The sequence below is a fragment of the Amphichorda felina genome (assembly GCF_050947745.1).
Source record: "Amphichorda felina strain 45539 chromosome Unknown scaffold_9, whole genome shotgun sequence".
NCBI lineage: Eukaryota > Fungi > Ascomycota > Sordariomycetes > Hypocreales > Bionectriaceae > Amphichorda > Amphichorda felina.
This window is the reverse complement of record NW_028145041.1, coordinates 676,119-693,156: the sequence shown is the minus strand read 5'-3', so window position 1 is coordinate 693,156 and position 17,038 is coordinate 676,119. Positions and strand designations below refer to the sequence as shown.

The window sequence follows — 17,038 nt, the reverse complement described above, 5'->3', positions numbered from 1 at the left end:
AGGGGCAACGTACGTGTATAATAACAATCTGATACCGGGATTCAAATCACCGACTATTACTGTCCTTCAAGTCCTCCGTCTTCTTATCCCGCAATGTAGCTACCGTCTACAAGACCCAGAACACGAGACCAGCACACGCGGCAACGGCTGCCCCAAGGCTACCCCTGACAAGGTTTGCCGCTCCCTCTGGTGGGACTGATGGCTCAGGGTCAGCTGCAGTGTCCTCGCCCGAGTTGTTGTCATCGCCACCATCGGTGTCATCACCACCATCAGAGTCATCACCAGGGTCGGTATCATCCCCGAGGTCGGTGCCGTCATCGTCATCATCATCTCCCGGGCCATCAGTCGGCTCAGGGCCTGGCGTGATGCCCGGCGTCGAGGTCGGGAAAGTAAGTGTAGGGTCATCCAACGTCAGCGTTTGCACCGTCGTCTCGGTGGTCGGCTCGACGACAGAGGTCGTCTCGGTCGGCTCGACGTCGCTAGTGAGCGTGAGTGTCGGCGGATACGTGACGGTCGGGTCGTTGCCACCCGTCTCGGCGGTGCAGAACCCGGGCCGGTCCTCGTCGCACACCTCGCCCACCCTCTGGCAGCAGGCCGTGATGCCGCCGCCGGTGCACGTCATGACCCCCGGAGCGCAGTCGCCGCCGGCGCAGATGGGGATGCCCCGGGACGAGGTGCACGTCTCGCCGATCTCGCAGCAGCCCTGGCCGTCGCTGCAGGGCTTGTAGCCGATCTCGCACTCGAGCTGGCGCCGGAATATGGCGCCCTCGCGGTGCAGGGCATCGTGCCTGAGGCGGGCTGCCTGGGTCACGCTGGCCAGGAGAGGCAGCGCCAGGAGGATGAGCCGAGTCATGGCTATCTTGGCGGCCTGTGAGGAGAATTTATTGATGGACGATTGGAGTAGATTCTTATGAAACCCTGCGGCAATGGATATTGAATCCTACTTCACCTGTATCCCCCAAATAAGGCTATTGTACCCAACTTATAGCTCCTCACGGTTGCCTTGTCCTGAGGCCGTTGCATTCACGCATGGAGCCAAGAGCTCTCCACCCTCAGCCGCAACCAGTATTCCATGCACAACCGGGGGGAATCAATGCCCGTCTTACCACTCATTATCCACAAAATAGGCTTCCAGGAACCTCGCCAACAAATCACAGATAACGCCGGGGTTGGTGACGGGGGTGTCCGCCCCTCAGCCTTATACATCCTCCGGAAGCTTGGCCTAGGCTGGGCGTCCTGGACTGGGCGGGGGTGGCTTGGGGTTGACCCCAGCTGAGATGCTAGTAGCATGATTCAAGGGCCACGACAAGCAATATTCTGCCTATGGCTTCCTTGGCATTCTCGTGTCGGAGCCCAACAACAAGCCCAAAAGTGAATTGCAGGTGTGCGGTGTGACACCTGTATAGCTCCAAATAGCTCACAGTCACAAAGCCATCGAGGTGTTTCACGCCTCGTCACCTCCTTGGTGTTCGATTTCTCGTGTAACGTCGTGGCTGCCACATCAGGCTTTTCAACAGCTTTCATGGAAATCACCATACCATTTATTGCCTTTAGACAGGGTTCCTTCCATATTAAGCGTTGGCTCTCCCACCGGAGGTGACAATCGGCCCCACTTTACCGCCCGGGAAAGTGGATACCCCGAGTCCTCCGAGTCGCACAATTTGACTCAAGGCCTCGAGATTGCCACGTGAAGTTGGAAAAAAAAAAAGCAGGCGTGCTCAGACTGCAGGCGCCAGATATTCCCCCGTATTGACAGACTTATCCGGGCGGTAGCATCAATATCCAATGGTGATTGGATCGGACAATTGTGGCGCAGAAGCCTCGACTGGCCGATGTTGATGGCCCGGGTTCCAATGCAGAAAACTAGACAACTAAACTGCCCAACAGCCACGGCTAATATCGCTTTTACCAAGGCACAGGAGGCTTCAAAGTCGAAGGCCTTGACGTGTTTCCACAAATGACCAGACCCATGCAACACAAAAACATCATCGAATCCCGGCGTGTCTACGAGCCGCATGAGCGAGCATGCCCAGTACAAAGCATCAGGCAAAGCGTCAAGCAGAACATACAGGTAACAAAAAAGGCAAAAAGGGCAAAAAAAGAAATCATTGGGTGTATAGGAAAAGCCCGATGCGGGGGTCGAACCCGCAACCTTGAGATCGTGTGCTCTTATTAAGAGTCTCACGCTCTACCGATTGAGCTAACCGGGCGGTTAACCGTTATTTGATGGAGGTGGGACCCCTGCTGGAGGTATAAAGGGGCTCCAGAATGGGAAAATTCAAAAGAATTGCGCAAAACGACAAAAAAGAATCGTTGGGTGTATAGGAAAAGCCCGATGCGGGGGTCGAACCCGCAACCTTGAGATCGTGTACTCTTGAGTAAGAGTCTCACGCTCTACCGATTGAGCTAACCGGGCGGTTAACCATTGGATTTGATGGAAGAGCGACCCCTGTAACAAGAATAGAACCCTTCGCAAGACGAAGACAGCGAAAAGAATACGATCCAAAAATTGGTCAAAAAAAGAATCGAGTGTATAGGAAAAGCCCGATGCGGGGGTCGAACCCGCAACCTTGAGATCGTGTGCTCTTAAGAGTCTCACGCTCTACCGATTGAGCTAACCGGGCAACGGTTATTGTCGGAGTTGAGATCTGGGCCCGGATTCAAGGTACTTGTACTTTGCGCTGGTCGTGCATCTAGATGGATGTACTCGCGATACCCCAACCTGGAGTCACAGAGCTCCGCGCAACATGGGTTTGGGCCTCCGACAAGAATAGGGCGACTACCTCTCAGGTCCCTAGATGATGGCGGCTCAGTTGCGTAACCTGTTCAAAAAACCAGGTGTGCCTCTGATGATTCGACTTTAGTTTGGTCGGCGCGTCGAGCATGGTTTCGAGACTTCTTGGTTCAGCCGCACCTGTTTTAACCCAACTGAGAGGTGTTCGGACTGAGGGGAGGGAGGTAGTTAGCCACTGTTCTTGCTCGCAAGGAATACTCCGTGCAGCTCGGCACGATAAATGCCAGAAGACGTGTCGACAGGAGATGGAGATGGAGTCGCTGAAGTGTGTCAACGAGGGGAGCGATCAAAAGAGGACAGATAGCAAGAGCAGCTGGCATGGGGTGATAAAGCAACCCCGTCCGACCCGCTCAGCGGCATCTGTCCGATGGACTAAATCTAGAGTGCGCAAGTCAGGTCACCTGCAGTTGAGACAGATGGAGCATCTACCCCGCGTCAATCATACGTGCGGATGGCTGTGCCTGCTGCGCATTGTCAAATGCCAACCCGTCGAGTACTTATTACTGCTACTCCGTACTTGAGTGACTCAAGGATCGACTGTGCCGCAATTGAAGCAACAAGTCATAACTCCGACATTCCAGGATTCCCCTGGCTGATGAAATCATAGGCAAACCAGGCCAGGCATGAGGATTGGTGAAGCGGTGGCTGAGCTGGATGATTGCTCGTCCCCGCACTGCTTCCGATTGATGTCACGTCATTAGTTCCCGACGCTCAATCTGACGATGTATAACGTGAGAGGAAGCCTTACGAGGAAGCCTTACACCTTATCGCTGGCACCCCCGTCTGTGACAACGTCCCCATCAGTGGGGTTGAGGCTCCTGCCATATATAACAATTCGGTAGATAACCGTCGTATCTTCTCTCCCGCTTCCCTACTTCGTAGTAGTAATCAACTTTTGGTCTCATCAGTCAATTGACAGCCTACCCTAGAGCATGGCAACAGACATTCAAACCCAGATCAAACACGCCGCTGCAAGGAATACAGAACTTCTCAGCACGCTCACGCAGACCGATTATGCCTCTCCGTCCCTTAAAGAGCAAGAGCGCTACATTGGCGAGCTCAAGGCCGAGATTGCCGCGTCGGACAAACTCATACTTGAGCTCGAAAAAAAGCGGAAAATCGAGCTATCCGAACACGAGAAGTACCGCGACAGCAACGTAAAGCGCTTCCTCCACAAGATTGTAGGCCAGCGCGACAAGTTTGACGCAAAGGCCGCCAAGGAGGAGAGGGAGTACTTTGAGGTGCTGCAGGCTGAGCACGAGGCGCAGACCCTCAATGCCAACCTGCAGCAGCAGCTACAGGACGCCACGACGGTGAGGACGCAGCTCGACGAGGCCAAGGCGGTCCACGATGCGGCGCAGAGAGAGCTCGACGGCCTGTACGACTCCATCTTCTCGGGGAGCAACTCCAGCTTCCCCCTAGAGGATGAGCTGGAGCGCAAGAGCGACCAGGCGCTGCAGAGGTATCACGACACGCGGGTGGACAAGGAGGAGAAGGACAAGATCCTGCAGCTGCTGGAGAAGGCGCAGGGCCAGGCCGACATAGCGATCCGGGAGATGGACGAGGCGCACTCGCGGTCGCATGGGGACATCATGGGCCGGGGCATGTTCAACGACATCCAGAAACACGACGCGCTGGACCAGGCGTTCCGGGCCATCAGCATGGCGCAGACGCTGGTGAAACGCGCGGGGCTCGAGGGCGCGCCGCGGGTCAACATCGACACGGGCGGGCTGATGAGCGACATCTTCTTCGACAACATCTTCACGGACCTGGCGCGCAACGAGGAGATCAAGCGGGGTGAGAACGAGGTGATACAGTTCCGGCTCTACATTGTGCGCGAGCGGGGCAAGGCCATCAACGTGCAGGGCGTCGCGAGCGCGATGCTGCGCGAGGCAGAGGTGGAGCTGGAGAAGGCGCGCAACGAGCTGCAGCTCGAGAGGCAGAGCGTCTTTGAGAGGGTGCTGACGGACAAAAGTCAAGAGTAATGAATGAATCACCAGTTCTTCTTTCTCAGCGATCTGATCCAAGGACTTTTTGCTCCCCTCCCCCCCTGATGCGAACTCATTGCCTAAACGAGTCTAATGGTTCCTCTATAATTCCAGACGGTATTGGTGGACATGGCCTCTTGGCATGGAAGCCGGCAAGGTCCAGGCCAGACTGGTGGCGCCGTCCCTGAATTCACCTGAAATTTACTACTGTGGTCTCCCTCGATTCCCCCGTATGTGCCACGATGGGAGACCATGATGCACGACTTGCTGATCGACCACGCGCAGGCGGGCCAGCCCATCTCCCACATGGTGCCCAAGACTTTGGCGCGTGGCTAAACGCTCACATTGGCTTGCGCGATGGGCCAAACGGCGAACGGTCAGGTACATCGGGGGGCGACAGCTTTTTAATGGCATGGTTAAAATAAAGTACGCGGGATCTTAAGTGGGACACCACACCACCGGCGGACCGACAAATATAATGGCCTGGCTCCCTATTACCGTGCGACGTCGCATCTTCACCCGCGACACACTCTGTACCTGCAGATACCAATCCCATCCGCCCATTTCACCATGAGCGAGGGTCCTCCCGGAGGCCGTAAGTACCTACCCTTCTTCCAGCACCTCGAATACCCTCATGCCCCCATCACCAGACTCAAGACTTACCTTTCCTCAGGGCCGACAGGCAAGGGCTACGTCGACCCCAACTGGCCCAGCCCAGGCGGCGAGTGGGACACGCCCGTCATCATCTACGGCTACACGCCCGCCTTTGCCCTGTCCTGCTTCGCCGTCGTCTGGTTCTTCCTCCTCCTCGTCGTCCACGCCGTCCAGGTCGCCCGCTTCCGCAGCTGGTGGTTCGTCACCTTCCCCATCGGCCTGCTGTTCGAGGTCATCGGCTACATTGCGCGCTCGCTGTCCGCCAAGCAGGACCCCTATCACCTGCTGTACTTCATCCTGCAGTACTTCTTCATCGTCACCGCCCCCGTCTTCCTCGCCGGGGGCATATACACCATCCTGTCGGCCCTGATCCCGCGCCTCGGCAGGCAGTACTCGTTCCTCCCACCAAAGGTCGTCCTGTGGTTCTTCATCACCTCCGATGTCATCGCCACCGTCACCCAGGTTGCCGGCGCCGCCCTCATCGGCGTGCGCCAGTCCGACCGCGAGGACCCCACCGACGCCAACAACATCCTGCTCGGCGGCCTGGCCTACCAGGTCTTCTCCATGGGCATCTTTGTCATCCTGTCGGCCACCTTTGTCTTCCGCGCCCGCACCGCCATCAGGGAGGCCCAGCTGTCCCTCTTCACCCTCGTCTTCTGCGTCGCCGCCGTCCTCGTCTACCTTCGCACGTGCTTCCGGCTGGCCGAGACGGCCCAGGGCCTGAGCGGGGAGCTGCAGACCAACGAGATCTACTTTGCGTGCCTCGAGTTTGTGCCCGTTGCCATCGCCGTGGTGCTGTACGCCGTGTGGTTCCCGGGGAGGTGTGTCGGGTCTCGTGTCAGCATGAGGCCGGGGGAAGGGCAGCCAAAGGACCGGCCGGCTCCGTCGTTTTATTAACGCAAGCGATTATTCCATTGAAATCTAGTTCAAATTTAGTCATAATTGAAGTGACTAGCGATTTCTTTATACATACAACTTGAACACTGTGGTGGATGATTCTCTCCTCCTATTTTCGTACTTGTTAGTGTGGGACTGTGATTGACCAAAGTTCCCCAGGCCATCTCCGGACTGTCCCCGGCTTTAGTTTCTCCAATGCGCATTTACCCGGCGCATTTGACGAATCAAGGCAGGACATGAGATCCTAGATGAGGGGTACATGCATTTCTTCAAAAAGAAGCAAGTTGGGGAACTGACTATCGTACACCTTGCTAGTTGTAAGCTTGGTGCTCATCATCTGCCTTGACGACACATGGTATTGTTGGTCTAAAATGTAGTAATCCATTACAACGAGACTTAAAGCCTGGGAATCGTGCTGTTGTGGAAATTTCCTCTGCTCCAGCGAGGCTCTGTGATGTCGTCTACCCAAGACAACATATCCGTTCATTCGCCGACACTCTAAGGTATACATACCCCTACAGATACACCATGGAAATGTGCCCATTTCCTGGACAATGAAATGTCATGAATTCTCCAAATCACCCTATAGGCATACTTTCCACTCGGTAGGGTACCGTCCGAGGTTTCAAGACTTGTCGGAATCCGCGGGGAACCCCCGTAAACTCCCCGGGAGCCCCCACGGGTCAAGGCCCCCCGCGGTCAGCTTTCGTCACCCGCAGCCCCTTGATATCCTGACTGCTTATGATAGGCAATGTTCTTCAGTAACAAGATGGCTTGAATTGTCTACTTGATCGATGCCAGCCAAATTTGGAGCCTAATTAGCTAACACGATACTGCGGAATACTGTTCTCCTGGACCTATCAAGTCCTCCCAAAGCCGATGCTAACTAGGAGCAACACCGATAGACGGACGAGTCCCGCAGTCAGGCCCCGCGTTCTCCAGCGGGGGAGGGGCAAGTCTCAATGTCCGGTGACGGAGTTTGTTGTACTACTACTAACGGTATGTGGTGGTATTGTACCTGACAGAGTTGAGCATTTAGAGAGCCCACTTACACGCGTCGCATCTTTAATTTTGGCTAAATAGATCCCACCTGTGCCATTGGATTGCACCTCGACATGTCGGGTATCCATACGTCAGCCCATGGTGCATCGTGACCATGTGAGCGCTGGATTTGAATGGTATTTAGATCTAAGGTGGTCGAGTCGCTCCTCGATCCCTAGGGTACTCTCTATTCAACACTCTTCGTGGCTCTCTTAGCAGAATACCGAACCTCCAAACATGTCTCCAGACCCCGACGGCAACGCCGAGTACGGCAGCAGGCCGGCCCCAGCCTTCACCAAGGAAGATGGGCGCCTCATTTTCAGCTACGACTCCGAGACGGTCTACGTCGAGCCATGGGGTGACAATGCCCTCCGCATCCGAGCGAGCTGCCTGGCAGCGATCCCCGAGCGCGACTGGGCCATAACCGAGAAGCCCGGAAGCTCCAAGCCAGACATCCAGATCCAGCCCCGCTCCGCCACCATCACGCACGGCAAGATCAAGGCGGACATCAGCCGCCACGGCAAGATTGTCATCTCCAACGTGCAGACGGGCAAGGTGCTCCTCGAGGAGTACGCCCGGCACCGCCTGGACGTGCTCGACCCCAAGTGCAGCTCGCTGCGCATCCAGCCGCGCGAATGGAAGCCCCGCCTGGGCTCGGCCGACTACCACCTGACCATGCGGTTCGAGTCGCAGGACCCGGACGAGCGCATCTACGGCATGGGCCAGTACCAACAGCCCTTCATGAACCTCAAGGGCGCCGACCTCGAGCTCGCCCAGCGTAACTCGCAGGCCACGGTGCCCTTTGCCGTGTCCAGCCTGGGCTACGGCCTCCTGTGGAACAACCCGGGCGTCGGCCGCGCCGTCTTCAGCAAGCTCACCACCACCTTCGAGGCCTACTCGACCGACACCCTCGACTACTGGGTCGTGGCCGGCGACTCGCCCGGCGAGATTGTGCGCGCCTACACGGGCGTGACGGGGCGCGTGCCCAAGATGCCCGAGTACGGCCTGGGCTTCTGGCAGTGCAAGCTGCGCTACCAGACGCAGGAGGAGCTGCTCGAGGTCGCGCGCGAGTACAAGCGGAGGAACCTGCCCATCGACCTGATTGTCTGCGACTACTTCCACTGGCCGAACCAGGGCGACTGGAAGTTTGATCCCACCTTCTGGCCGGACCCCGGTGAGTCTATCCCCTCCTACCCTCCGGTGTTAAGTGCTACCGGCCCCCTGGAGCCATGTGCTGACAGACAAACGCAGATGCCATGGTCGCCGAGCTCAAGGAGATGAACATTGAGCTCATGGTCTCCATCTGGCCCACGGTGGAGAAGTCGTCCGAGAACTACGACGAGATGCTCCGCCGCGGGCTGCTCATCCGGCAGGACCGGGGCATCCGCGCCGTCATGGAGGGCCGGGGCTACGCGATCCACTACGACGCGACGCACCCGGAGGCGCGCAAGTTTGTGTGGGAGGCGGCCAAGCGCAACTACCACGACAAGGGCATCCGGGTCTTCTGGCTCGACGAGGCCGAGCCCGAGTACTCGGTCTACGACTTCGACATCTACCGCTACCACGCGGGGCCCAACCTCAGCGTCGGCAACTTCTACCCGTCCGACTACACGCGGGGCTTCTACGAGGGCATGAAGGAGGCGGGCCAGGACGAGATTGTCAGCCTCGTGCGCTGCGCGTGGGCGGGCGCCCAGAAGTACGGCGCGCTCGTGTGGTCGGGCGACATCGCGTCCAGCTGGAGCAGCCTGCGCAACCAGCTGTCGGCGGGGCTCAACATGGGCCTGTCCGGGTTCGCGTGGTTCACGACCGACATTGGCGGCTTCCACGGCGGCGACCCGGACGAGCCGGCGTTCCGCGAGCTGCTGGTGCGCTGGTTCCAGTGGGGTGCCTTCTGCCCCGTCATGAGGCTGCACGGCGACCGCGAGCCCAAGCAGCCGCGGCAGGGCACGACGGGCGGCAGCTTCTGCCTGTCGGGCGGGCCCAACGAGGTGTGGTCGTACGGCGAGGAGGTGTACGGCATCTGCGAGAAGTACCTGCGCATCCGGGAGGGCATGCGTGACTACACGCGCGAGCTGATGAGGGAGGCGCACGAGAAGGGCGACCCGCTCATGAGGCCGTGCTTCTACGACTTCCCCGGCGACGACAAGTGCTGGAGGCTCGAGGACCAGTACATGTACGGGCCCAAGTACCTCGTCGCGCCCGTGCTGGCGGCTGGGCAGAGGAAGCGCGAGGTGTACCTCCCAGGCGAGGGTCTCAAGTGGAAGGGTACCGATGGCAGGGTGTATGACGGGGCCAAGACGGTGACGGTGGACTGCCCGTTGGACACGATGCCTGTTTTCGAGAAGCAGTAGACGAGACCGATAGGATCAGCAATGGGGAGGGAAGATAACTGTCCCTAACTCAGTCCTAGTAGTGGTAGTAAACTGGGATAGCGATCAATGCCATACCCAAGGTACCACCCATTCATTACCTGTGCTGTTTAGAGTGAGTTGAGTGTGAGCAGAGAGGTGAGAGCGCGCGAGAAATTCCGTCATTTCTGCCCGCCGCCCACTTTTGCCGCACCTTTGCCGCGCCGCGCCCATGAAAGCTTCCTCCAAGCTCCGAATGCCACCATCAAAATAATGCCAGCTTCAACTACACCCAAGTAACAGCCTCATGTCCTCGAATCGGCAGCTCTGGCCCCAGGCCAGGCGCCTGGACCGTCTGGTCAGACAGAACCGCGCCCCGGCGTCCTCGATATGCCCATTCTGCTCCGTCTCGCCCGCAGCTCGTCTGCCTCCCCGACCACGCCGGCAGATTGTTGCTAGACGCCACCAATCGACCGCCACGACTACGAGCAACCCACGTGCAGAGCTCGAGCAGACGCTCCAGCAGCTCCAAGATCAAACGCCCTACCTTGTCGACCTGTCACGGCTGCAGCTGGCACTCAATGGACTGCGACAGAATGCGGGCGAGGAAGACATCCGGATCGCGATTCTGGGACTCGAAAACGGCGACCATGCTGGTCTGGCGGCCAAGCGAGTCCTGCGCGCTTTCCTTACCGACCCGCTTGTTGATGAACAGCCGTGGGAGAAGGAACTAGACGCATATGACCCCAGCCAGCCGCTGATTGTGCGCGTCAGGCCTGATGGGCGGGAGGAGGGCACCTTGACGATGGAGAGAGTGTCCGGCCTCAATGAGGTGCACATTTCGTCGGCTGCGCTCAACGGTTTGAACCTCGAGCTGCTTCTCACGGAAACCAGTCTCGCAACAGATATACTCCATCCACTTACCCAGACTGTCGAAGAAACCATCCTCAGCCCCATCATTGATGTCCCCATCGATGAAGATCGAGTCTCGCAAGTTCCCGCACCCGTCCACAAGACCCTCCTGATTGCGAGTGGCCTTTCCGGTGCAGTCAGAATTTCTGCACTCCCTCTGCCCATTCTGGAGAACACAGACACTGTCCTTGCGGCGTCCAACATGGAGGGTCTTTCTAAGCAGCAGCTCGACGCTGCATTCGAGGTGGTGGACGTGTCCCTCGCCGAGAAGGCACTCGCGCTCTTCCGGAAAGGACCCGAGCATGCCATGGAATACGAACGACTGTGGTCCGCCAGCAACATGCCAACACTGGTCAACTGGCTCAAGTCCGGCCTGGCAACAACAGACGCTGCCACAAAGCCAATTGTGCGCAGACTGATTGCCCAGCTACTGCAGGATACGCTCTCCTCTGTTCAGGAACGCGAGGCGCTCAAGGTTTCCAAGGCACTTGCCATCAAGAACCTGCCCCAGGCCGGCGAGCTGAACGGGGCCCTCGCCGAGTGGGCCCAGAATGCCCATGCAGAGCTCCAGGGCGAGCTCGACCTCGCCTTTACGGGCCGGCGGTGGCGCAAGCTCGGGTGGTGGAAGCTCTTCTGGCGGGTGGATGACGTGGCCATGCTCACCAACGAGATGCTGAGCCAGCGGTTCCTCCCCACCGCTGAGCAGGAATTGGTCTATCTCACCGGGCGCATCGCAGGGCCGGCAGGAGAGCACCCGCCATATTCACAGCCCACCTCATCAAGGGCCGCCCAGGGGGCTACCCATACCTCCACGAAGCTCGGATCAGGCGAGGTCGCCCCTGTCTCCCCGATCCTGCCCAAGTGGCCGGGCCATATTGCCTTCACGCGACGCTACCTGCAGAACGAGACGATCCCGGCGCTGCAGGCCCTGGCCCAGAAACTCGTCGTCCAGGCCATCGGGACATCCTCCGTGGCTACATCGCTAGGAGCGCTGCTCTACGTATCCTCCTTTGCCTCGACGGTGTATGAGGCTGGCGCTGTGGCGGCCCTGGGTATCGTGTACAGCCTGGGAAGGATGCAGAAGAAGTGGGAGACGGCGCGTGGTTTCTGGGAGGGCGAGGTGCGCGAGGAAGGACGCAAGGCGGTTCGAGGCGTCGAGGGCAGCGTCACGGATGTGCTGGAGGGTACTAATGCTGTCGAGGACGGCAGCAAAGAAGCAGAAGAGCTGCGGAAAGCCCGTGAACTGGTGGCCAAGGCCGAGGATGCGCTCGGTCGGATGAAGTAGGGCCATGTAAAAACATTGTATAGACGGGATCAGTGTAACGATATTATACGGATAGATTAACGGGGATATCTGGCATGTGCTGCCTTTTTTCTTTGATTCATATTCTCGGTCGCAGCTCCTCCATCGCCCAGCCTCTTGACCAGTGTCTAGTATTTTGTTATACCCCACGCTTCGAGAGACCGCATTGCGCGGCGGCCATTCCGCTCAATTCATGTTCCAGAAACCATAAACGCCAGGCAAAAAGTTCCCATCCGCCAGCCCTGTCCCTATCCACACGGGAACACACACACACGAGCTGGCCCTTTCCCAGAGACTCTCCACCCTTCTCGCTTTCCCTCCACCCCTGAACCGAAGTAAACAATTGCGCGCGCGCGCACGAAAGATTCGGTTTACCGGCCCCTGCCACCAGCCCGAGCACGGCTGACGGTGGCGCGACCTCTGGCGAGGCCGACACCGCGCCCGCGGACGTTTCGGCTGCGGAACATGGGCGCGTTGCGGAGCATGTCCGGGACGATGAAGAAGCGCACGTGCGAGCCGCGGATGTAGACCTGGTCGAGATGCGAGACGCGGCCGTCGCGGGCCGTCACGGTGATGTCCTTGAGCTGGACGTTCATGTTGTCCTCAGCTGTTTTGGTTGCATGTCCGGTTAGTATGGGAGGTGCGCGCAACATGTGAAGGGGGAAGGGTTTGCTGGCTTGCCTTCGAGGAGCTTGCCGCGGTAGGTGGTGCCGGAGGTGATCTCGAGGGTGACGATGTGGCCCTGTCGGGGATGTGTCAGCTGGGATTTCCTGGGGGGAGTTCCTAGGAAGGGGGCTAGACGGACCTCAGCCTCGTTGAGGAGCTTGATTGGGATGCCGATAGTGGACGTCATGGCGGCGGTGGGCGGATGGGAGCTGTCGCGTGGTGGGAGCTATTGCTATCCGTATCACGAAATTTATCGAGGCGCGGGTTGGTGGTGTTGCAGGCTGCACGAAGCGCGGACTATCAGATTATCCGCAGCCGTCCCGATTTACCCCCTCCCCTCCCAAGGTACCCTCCCTCCACCTCCAATATTTCACACGTGGGCTCACATTTGATGGGTAGCTCCGGATTTTGAAAACCGGCGTCTCGCCTGCACCCTGAGTAGCGGAATCCATCTAACACTATTCGACTGTGGCGTGTGACTGAGTTTCTGAGTGTTGTCTTTGACTAACAACTACTACCTTGCCTATCATTTAAACGGCCCAAGCCCCAGCTCAAGTGGGCGGGCAAGTGGTTAGCAGCCACTAACATAACCAAATAGAAAGTCTATATTATTCCTCGCCAGTTTTAAACGACAGAAGACTCTATAACGCCTACTGGGGAGAAGCAGTAGAAACTTGCCGTCATCAAGGAATACTTCACGGAGTACTGGGCCAAAGGTAACGATGATATTGTCGATAAGTTATGCTCAGTGGCCTGGCTACTGGTTCCCTGAATCCTGAATCGCCCAAACACGGGCAAGAAGATTCATCTCTCTGGTACCACCATATTCAATCTAGAAAAAGGCAAGATTGTGGACGAGACGAGAGAGGAGGGTGCGCCACATGACCACCATCATACCCAGGACAAGGCGTTACTCTTTTATTCCCGAGTATGGAGAGTACTGCTAGAGCTAGTGAAGCAAGAATGTCTTCTTTATTTACCAGGAAGTCTATGTGTCTAGCATATTTCTGACAATCTCCATCGATAGTCGGTTGCGTTCCTTGCGCCGGGGCCATGGACGATGTAAACATGAGAGACCAATCCTCAACGCCAGCTCCAGGCCCAGATTCAAGATCAAGTGAACCTGAGTCTGTTCATGATCAGACGTGGGCTTGATCCGGGGCTGTATATTGACCAGGACGAACCAACGCCCGTGCATGTGGACGGTTCTTAGTTCGGACATCTAACTCAAGAATCACACGCAAGGGCTGAACGCAATAGGAGGGGTACGCAGTTTGCCTTTGGTACGCATCGAGTTTAAGGAGCGGTAGATTGATGGCGGAATGCGTGTGTCCGACACGCTTAACGTTGATCCTTCCGACCCCTCAGAGGTGGAACGAGTAGCGGGAAAGGGGATCCTTCTATTTCATGTACATGGCAATGATTTAAAGCTAGGAATTGCCTTAGGTCCAGTACTATCTTGTTAAAGGCCATGTCTCGAGACAGGAACGACAACCTATGCGGCACAGGAGGGCAAAAAGTGAGCGCAGAGAACACGTAAAGAACACGCAGCTTCGCAGGATAGAGGGGTGAGCACTTTTGCTTCCGCTGAAATGATCGCATGACCATTGGCTCACGAGAGGCCGCTCGTGTGTGAGATGGCCTGCTCACATTGGTGCGTGGGCTGTTCTGCGTGCGCGGGCACATAGCGAGTGCCGAGGACGGATGTTGATCCCTAGCCTGAGCATCAGTTTGCGTAGGCAAGGTCTAATGTGCGCAGGCCGGTCTGCCTACATAGGTCTACTGAAGCAAACCTGCGCACGCACATCTGCGCATGCACGTCTGCGCGCACTCATCTGTGCCACTGGAGACCAGGATGTGACAGGGGGGAGTGGGCGCAAGCCACGGTAGCAAGCAGATCCAACGCACAAGTGACAGTGCCTGGTTCGCGTACTTGGGGTGGCCTTGGAGTCGTCCCCCCTGTACGCAGTACGCCCTACGGATACGAAGTACGGATACGTCCCATCGTTATCCAGAATATCTGAGGAGATCAGGAGAGAATCAGCTCCGTCTATCCCTTGCACTGCCTTCCCGGCAGGTTATCGAACTCGGCACTGCTCGCGGAGCCAGCGATCCTTTCCGTCTGAACGAAACCCAAACAATACCGGACGCCGACGGCGCAGCGCCCATGGCTAATAGAAATCAGTATGCGGGAATGCGTTTCCTGTGCATTGTCGCTGTCGCCTTCGAGCTTGCATCAACGCTTGCGAACGCCCACCGTGTCGGCCCAGACTTCACCGTCTTCTTCCCCGAGTACTCACCTGGCTTCCATTACATCCTTGAAGAGGACGCCCTCTGTGGCCAGGTTTTTCAGCGCCACCGTGCCTTGGTGGAGGGAAGCGGGACAGAGGAAAAGGGACTTGCGAGGCCGTCGAGGGAACACGAGGAGGATGATCCATCCGGACCCCCATCCATCGTCCTCGACAAGCTGAGCAGGGCGTTTCACATCGACCAGTCAACCATACAGCTCGCCGACTGCATCCTCGATAGCACGCCAGAGATCATCAAGGCCCGCATGGCGAGCGCGCAGGTCGTCCTCGGCCTGACACCGTCTATCCTCGCGGTCATGGCGCCCGGAGCGTGGCAGACAGGCATCATCGCAACCGCGGGAAGGCGTCCCCTGCTGGCGCTCCTCCTAGCTGCGGGCTCACCAACATTGGCACCTTCGCTCACCAGCGGGTCAGGCCTCCTGGCCGCTTTACTCCAACGGGGACACGGTGGCGGCGACAATAGCCAGCGCTTCATCTTCCCACCGTGGATCTACAAGGTCGTGCGTGATGGCAAAGTCGGAGGCCACAGTGCGTGGGGCAGGGTCTTCCAATCAACGGGTTGGATAATCTTTTACATCCTCGGCCTGGCATCCGTCGCAAATGTAGGAGAAGTCATCTGGCGCCTCATCACGCGTACGGCATTGGCCTTTACCCTTTCGGACAGCTGGTTTCTCATACTGTGGGTCGTTCTGGGTCTGACAATCCACGGCCTTGGTGCCTTTGCCGTGTGGCTACGGATCAAGAACCTTCCCGCTATACATGACTCAACGGGTGTACCGACCGGCGAGGCCAAATCATACTCGAAAGGTGTCAAAGTGGATGGCCACAAACCATCATCATCGAGAAAGTATAGCGGGAGGATGCGGAATCGGATTGAAGTCTCCCCTCCGGACATCGCCTCGATGATTCTAACGTGGCTCACTGCCATCTACGCTATTGTCCATGTTACCTTCGGTACGTTGGTCTTTTCCAGCATCCTGTTCATCTCCGTGCTTGATGGTGTCACTGTGATCCTGCGCCTGTTGGTCTCGGTGGTCTTTTCCCGCTTAGGGATGGAGTACGAGATTGCCATGGAGCTGCGAGATATGGAGGTTATTGCGAGCCTGCCCGTCCAAGTTGCGGATGGCGAAGAAGAAGAAGGGGGGGAAGAGCAAGCGGAAGTAACAACACCGCCACCACCTCCGCCACAATTACCAGAGACAGAATTGAGTCTGCCCACGGTGGAGACGGGGCTGAGTATGGAGGAGAGGATGAAGAGATGGTGATGAGAAATACTCATCATTGAGGCGTTGTATTTTCTAGTTTCCCACTCTTCCACAGTTAACACCTCGCATTAGCAGGACAACATGTACAGGCTCTCTATCATGATGTAAACGCCAACAGTAACCTTAGTTCGAAATGGAAGACGACCAACTGTGTTATCTTGGCGTGGATTTAGTAGATATCTATCCCGCATACTTATTGGGCTAAATAAGGAGACCTACAGAGTCCGGGGACGGCGCTTCATACAATTAGATGGAGTTCAGTAGTATCATCTAGGTGCTCCCTCGGAAAGGCTCCTTGCCGGTGCAATAGAATGGGCGTTTGATTATTTCTATGAGGAGGTTTTCTAAGGAGTATCAGAACTCCAAGCTGCAGCCAGCATGATATAGAGCAAGGTTAAGAGGTTAGTCGCTGATATCCTCTACATTTAGGGTTAGCTAGAGTAGACTCACAATAAAGAGAAACCAGACGAACCGCTTCGTTTATATTCATTGGCTCTGCTGTATCGTGTAGCTAAAGACATAGTTCCGTGTACTCGTAGAGCAAGGTTCTGGAGGTGCATTTTGTGGCCGAGCGGCATGTCGCAAACCTGGCCTCAACTTGGCAGATCCAATAACAATTACCCACGCAGTTTACCTTGATCGAGATCTTCAGACTGTTGCTGATGTGTGGGCGAGTGTGACATGAGGATACGAGGTATCTTTAGCATAGAAATGGACGCACTCAATATCCCCGTAATAGGCACTGCAATACTCCCATGTTAAACAATATAATTCCCTCCTAGTAAGCACTTAATATCTCTATAATGGGCATTATAGTATTTCCTCAATATAGCCATAATACGTTTATTAATATCATCATAA

The 17,038-nt window shown here is 56.9% G+C and overlaps 7 protein-coding genes and 3 non-coding genes across 10 annotated transcripts; 5 read left to right on the top strand and 5 right to left on the bottom strand.

The window, feature by feature from the left end:
- Positions 1-106: 106 nt before the first annotated feature.
- Positions 107-853, bottom strand: ACO1O0_008770 (uncharacterized protein; the record flags this gene model as incomplete). The annotated part of the gene is made up of 1 exon (XM_083198131.1): positions 107-853. One exon carries the CDS (start codon positions 851-853, stop codon positions 107-109), a length of 747 nt encoding a protein of 248 aa, XP_083045866.1.
- Positions 854-2,124: 1,271 nt separating this feature from the next.
- On the bottom strand, positions 2,125-2,210 carry ACO1O0_008769. The gene has a single exon. It is a non-coding gene; the product is annotated as a tRNA-Lys (tRNA).
- Positions 2,211-2,329: 119 nt separating this feature from the next.
- ACO1O0_008768 lies at positions 2,330-2,416 on the bottom strand. The gene has a single exon. It is a non-coding gene; the product is annotated as a tRNA-Lys (tRNA).
- A 125-nt stretch (positions 2,417-2,541) lies between these two features.
- On the bottom strand, positions 2,542-2,624 carry ACO1O0_008767. Its single transcript has one exon. It is a non-coding gene; the product is annotated as a tRNA-Lys (tRNA).
- Positions 2,625-3,726: 1,102 nt separating this feature from the next.
- On the top strand, positions 3,727-4,779 carry ACO1O0_008766 (uncharacterized protein; the record flags this gene model as incomplete). The annotated part of the gene is made up of 1 exon (XM_083198130.1): positions 3,727-4,779. The coding sequence occupies one exon, from the start codon at positions 3,727-3,729 to the stop codon at positions 4,777-4,779; it is 1,053 nt and encodes a 350-aa protein (XP_083045865.1).
- Positions 4,780-5,352: 573 nt separating this feature from the next.
- Positions 5,353-6,333, top strand: ACO1O0_008765 (RTA1 domain-containing protein; the record flags this gene model as incomplete). The annotated part of the gene is made up of 1 exon (XM_083198129.1): positions 5,353-6,333. One exon carries the CDS (start codon positions 5,353-5,355, stop codon positions 6,331-6,333), a length of 981 nt encoding a protein of 326 aa, XP_083045864.1.
- A 1,278-nt stretch (positions 6,334-7,611) lies between these two features.
- ACO1O0_008764 (glycosyl hydrolases family 31-domain-containing protein) lies at positions 7,612-9,725 on the top strand (the record flags this gene model as incomplete). Its single annotated transcript, XM_083198128.1, has 2 exons — positions 7,612-8,548; positions 8,626-9,725. The coding sequence occupies 2 exons, from the start codon at positions 7,612-7,614 to the stop codon at positions 9,723-9,725; spliced, it is 2,037 nt and encodes a 678-aa protein (XP_083045863.1).
- A 304-nt stretch (positions 9,726-10,029) lies between these two features.
- On the top strand, positions 10,030-11,919 carry ACO1O0_008763 (uncharacterized protein; the record flags this gene model as incomplete). The annotated part of the gene is made up of 1 exon (XM_083198127.1): positions 10,030-11,919. The coding sequence occupies one exon, from the start codon at positions 10,030-10,032 to the stop codon at positions 11,917-11,919; it is 1,890 nt and encodes a 629-aa protein (XP_083045862.1).
- Positions 11,920-12,308: 389 nt separating this feature from the next.
- Positions 12,309-12,790, bottom strand: SMD3 (uncharacterized protein; the record flags this gene model as incomplete). Its single annotated transcript, XM_083198126.1, has 2 exons — positions 12,309-12,544; positions 12,589-12,790. The coding sequence occupies 2 exons, from the start codon at positions 12,788-12,790 to the stop codon at positions 12,309-12,311; spliced, it is 438 nt and encodes a 145-aa protein (XP_083045861.1).
- A 1,980-nt stretch (positions 12,791-14,770) lies between these two features.
- Positions 14,771-16,177, top strand: ACO1O0_008761 (uncharacterized protein; the record flags this gene model as incomplete). Its single annotated transcript, XM_083198125.1, has 1 exon — positions 14,771-16,177. One exon carries the CDS (start codon positions 14,771-14,773, stop codon positions 16,175-16,177), a length of 1,407 nt encoding a protein of 468 aa, XP_083045860.1.
- Between the last annotated feature and the right edge of the window lie 861 nt (positions 16,178-17,038).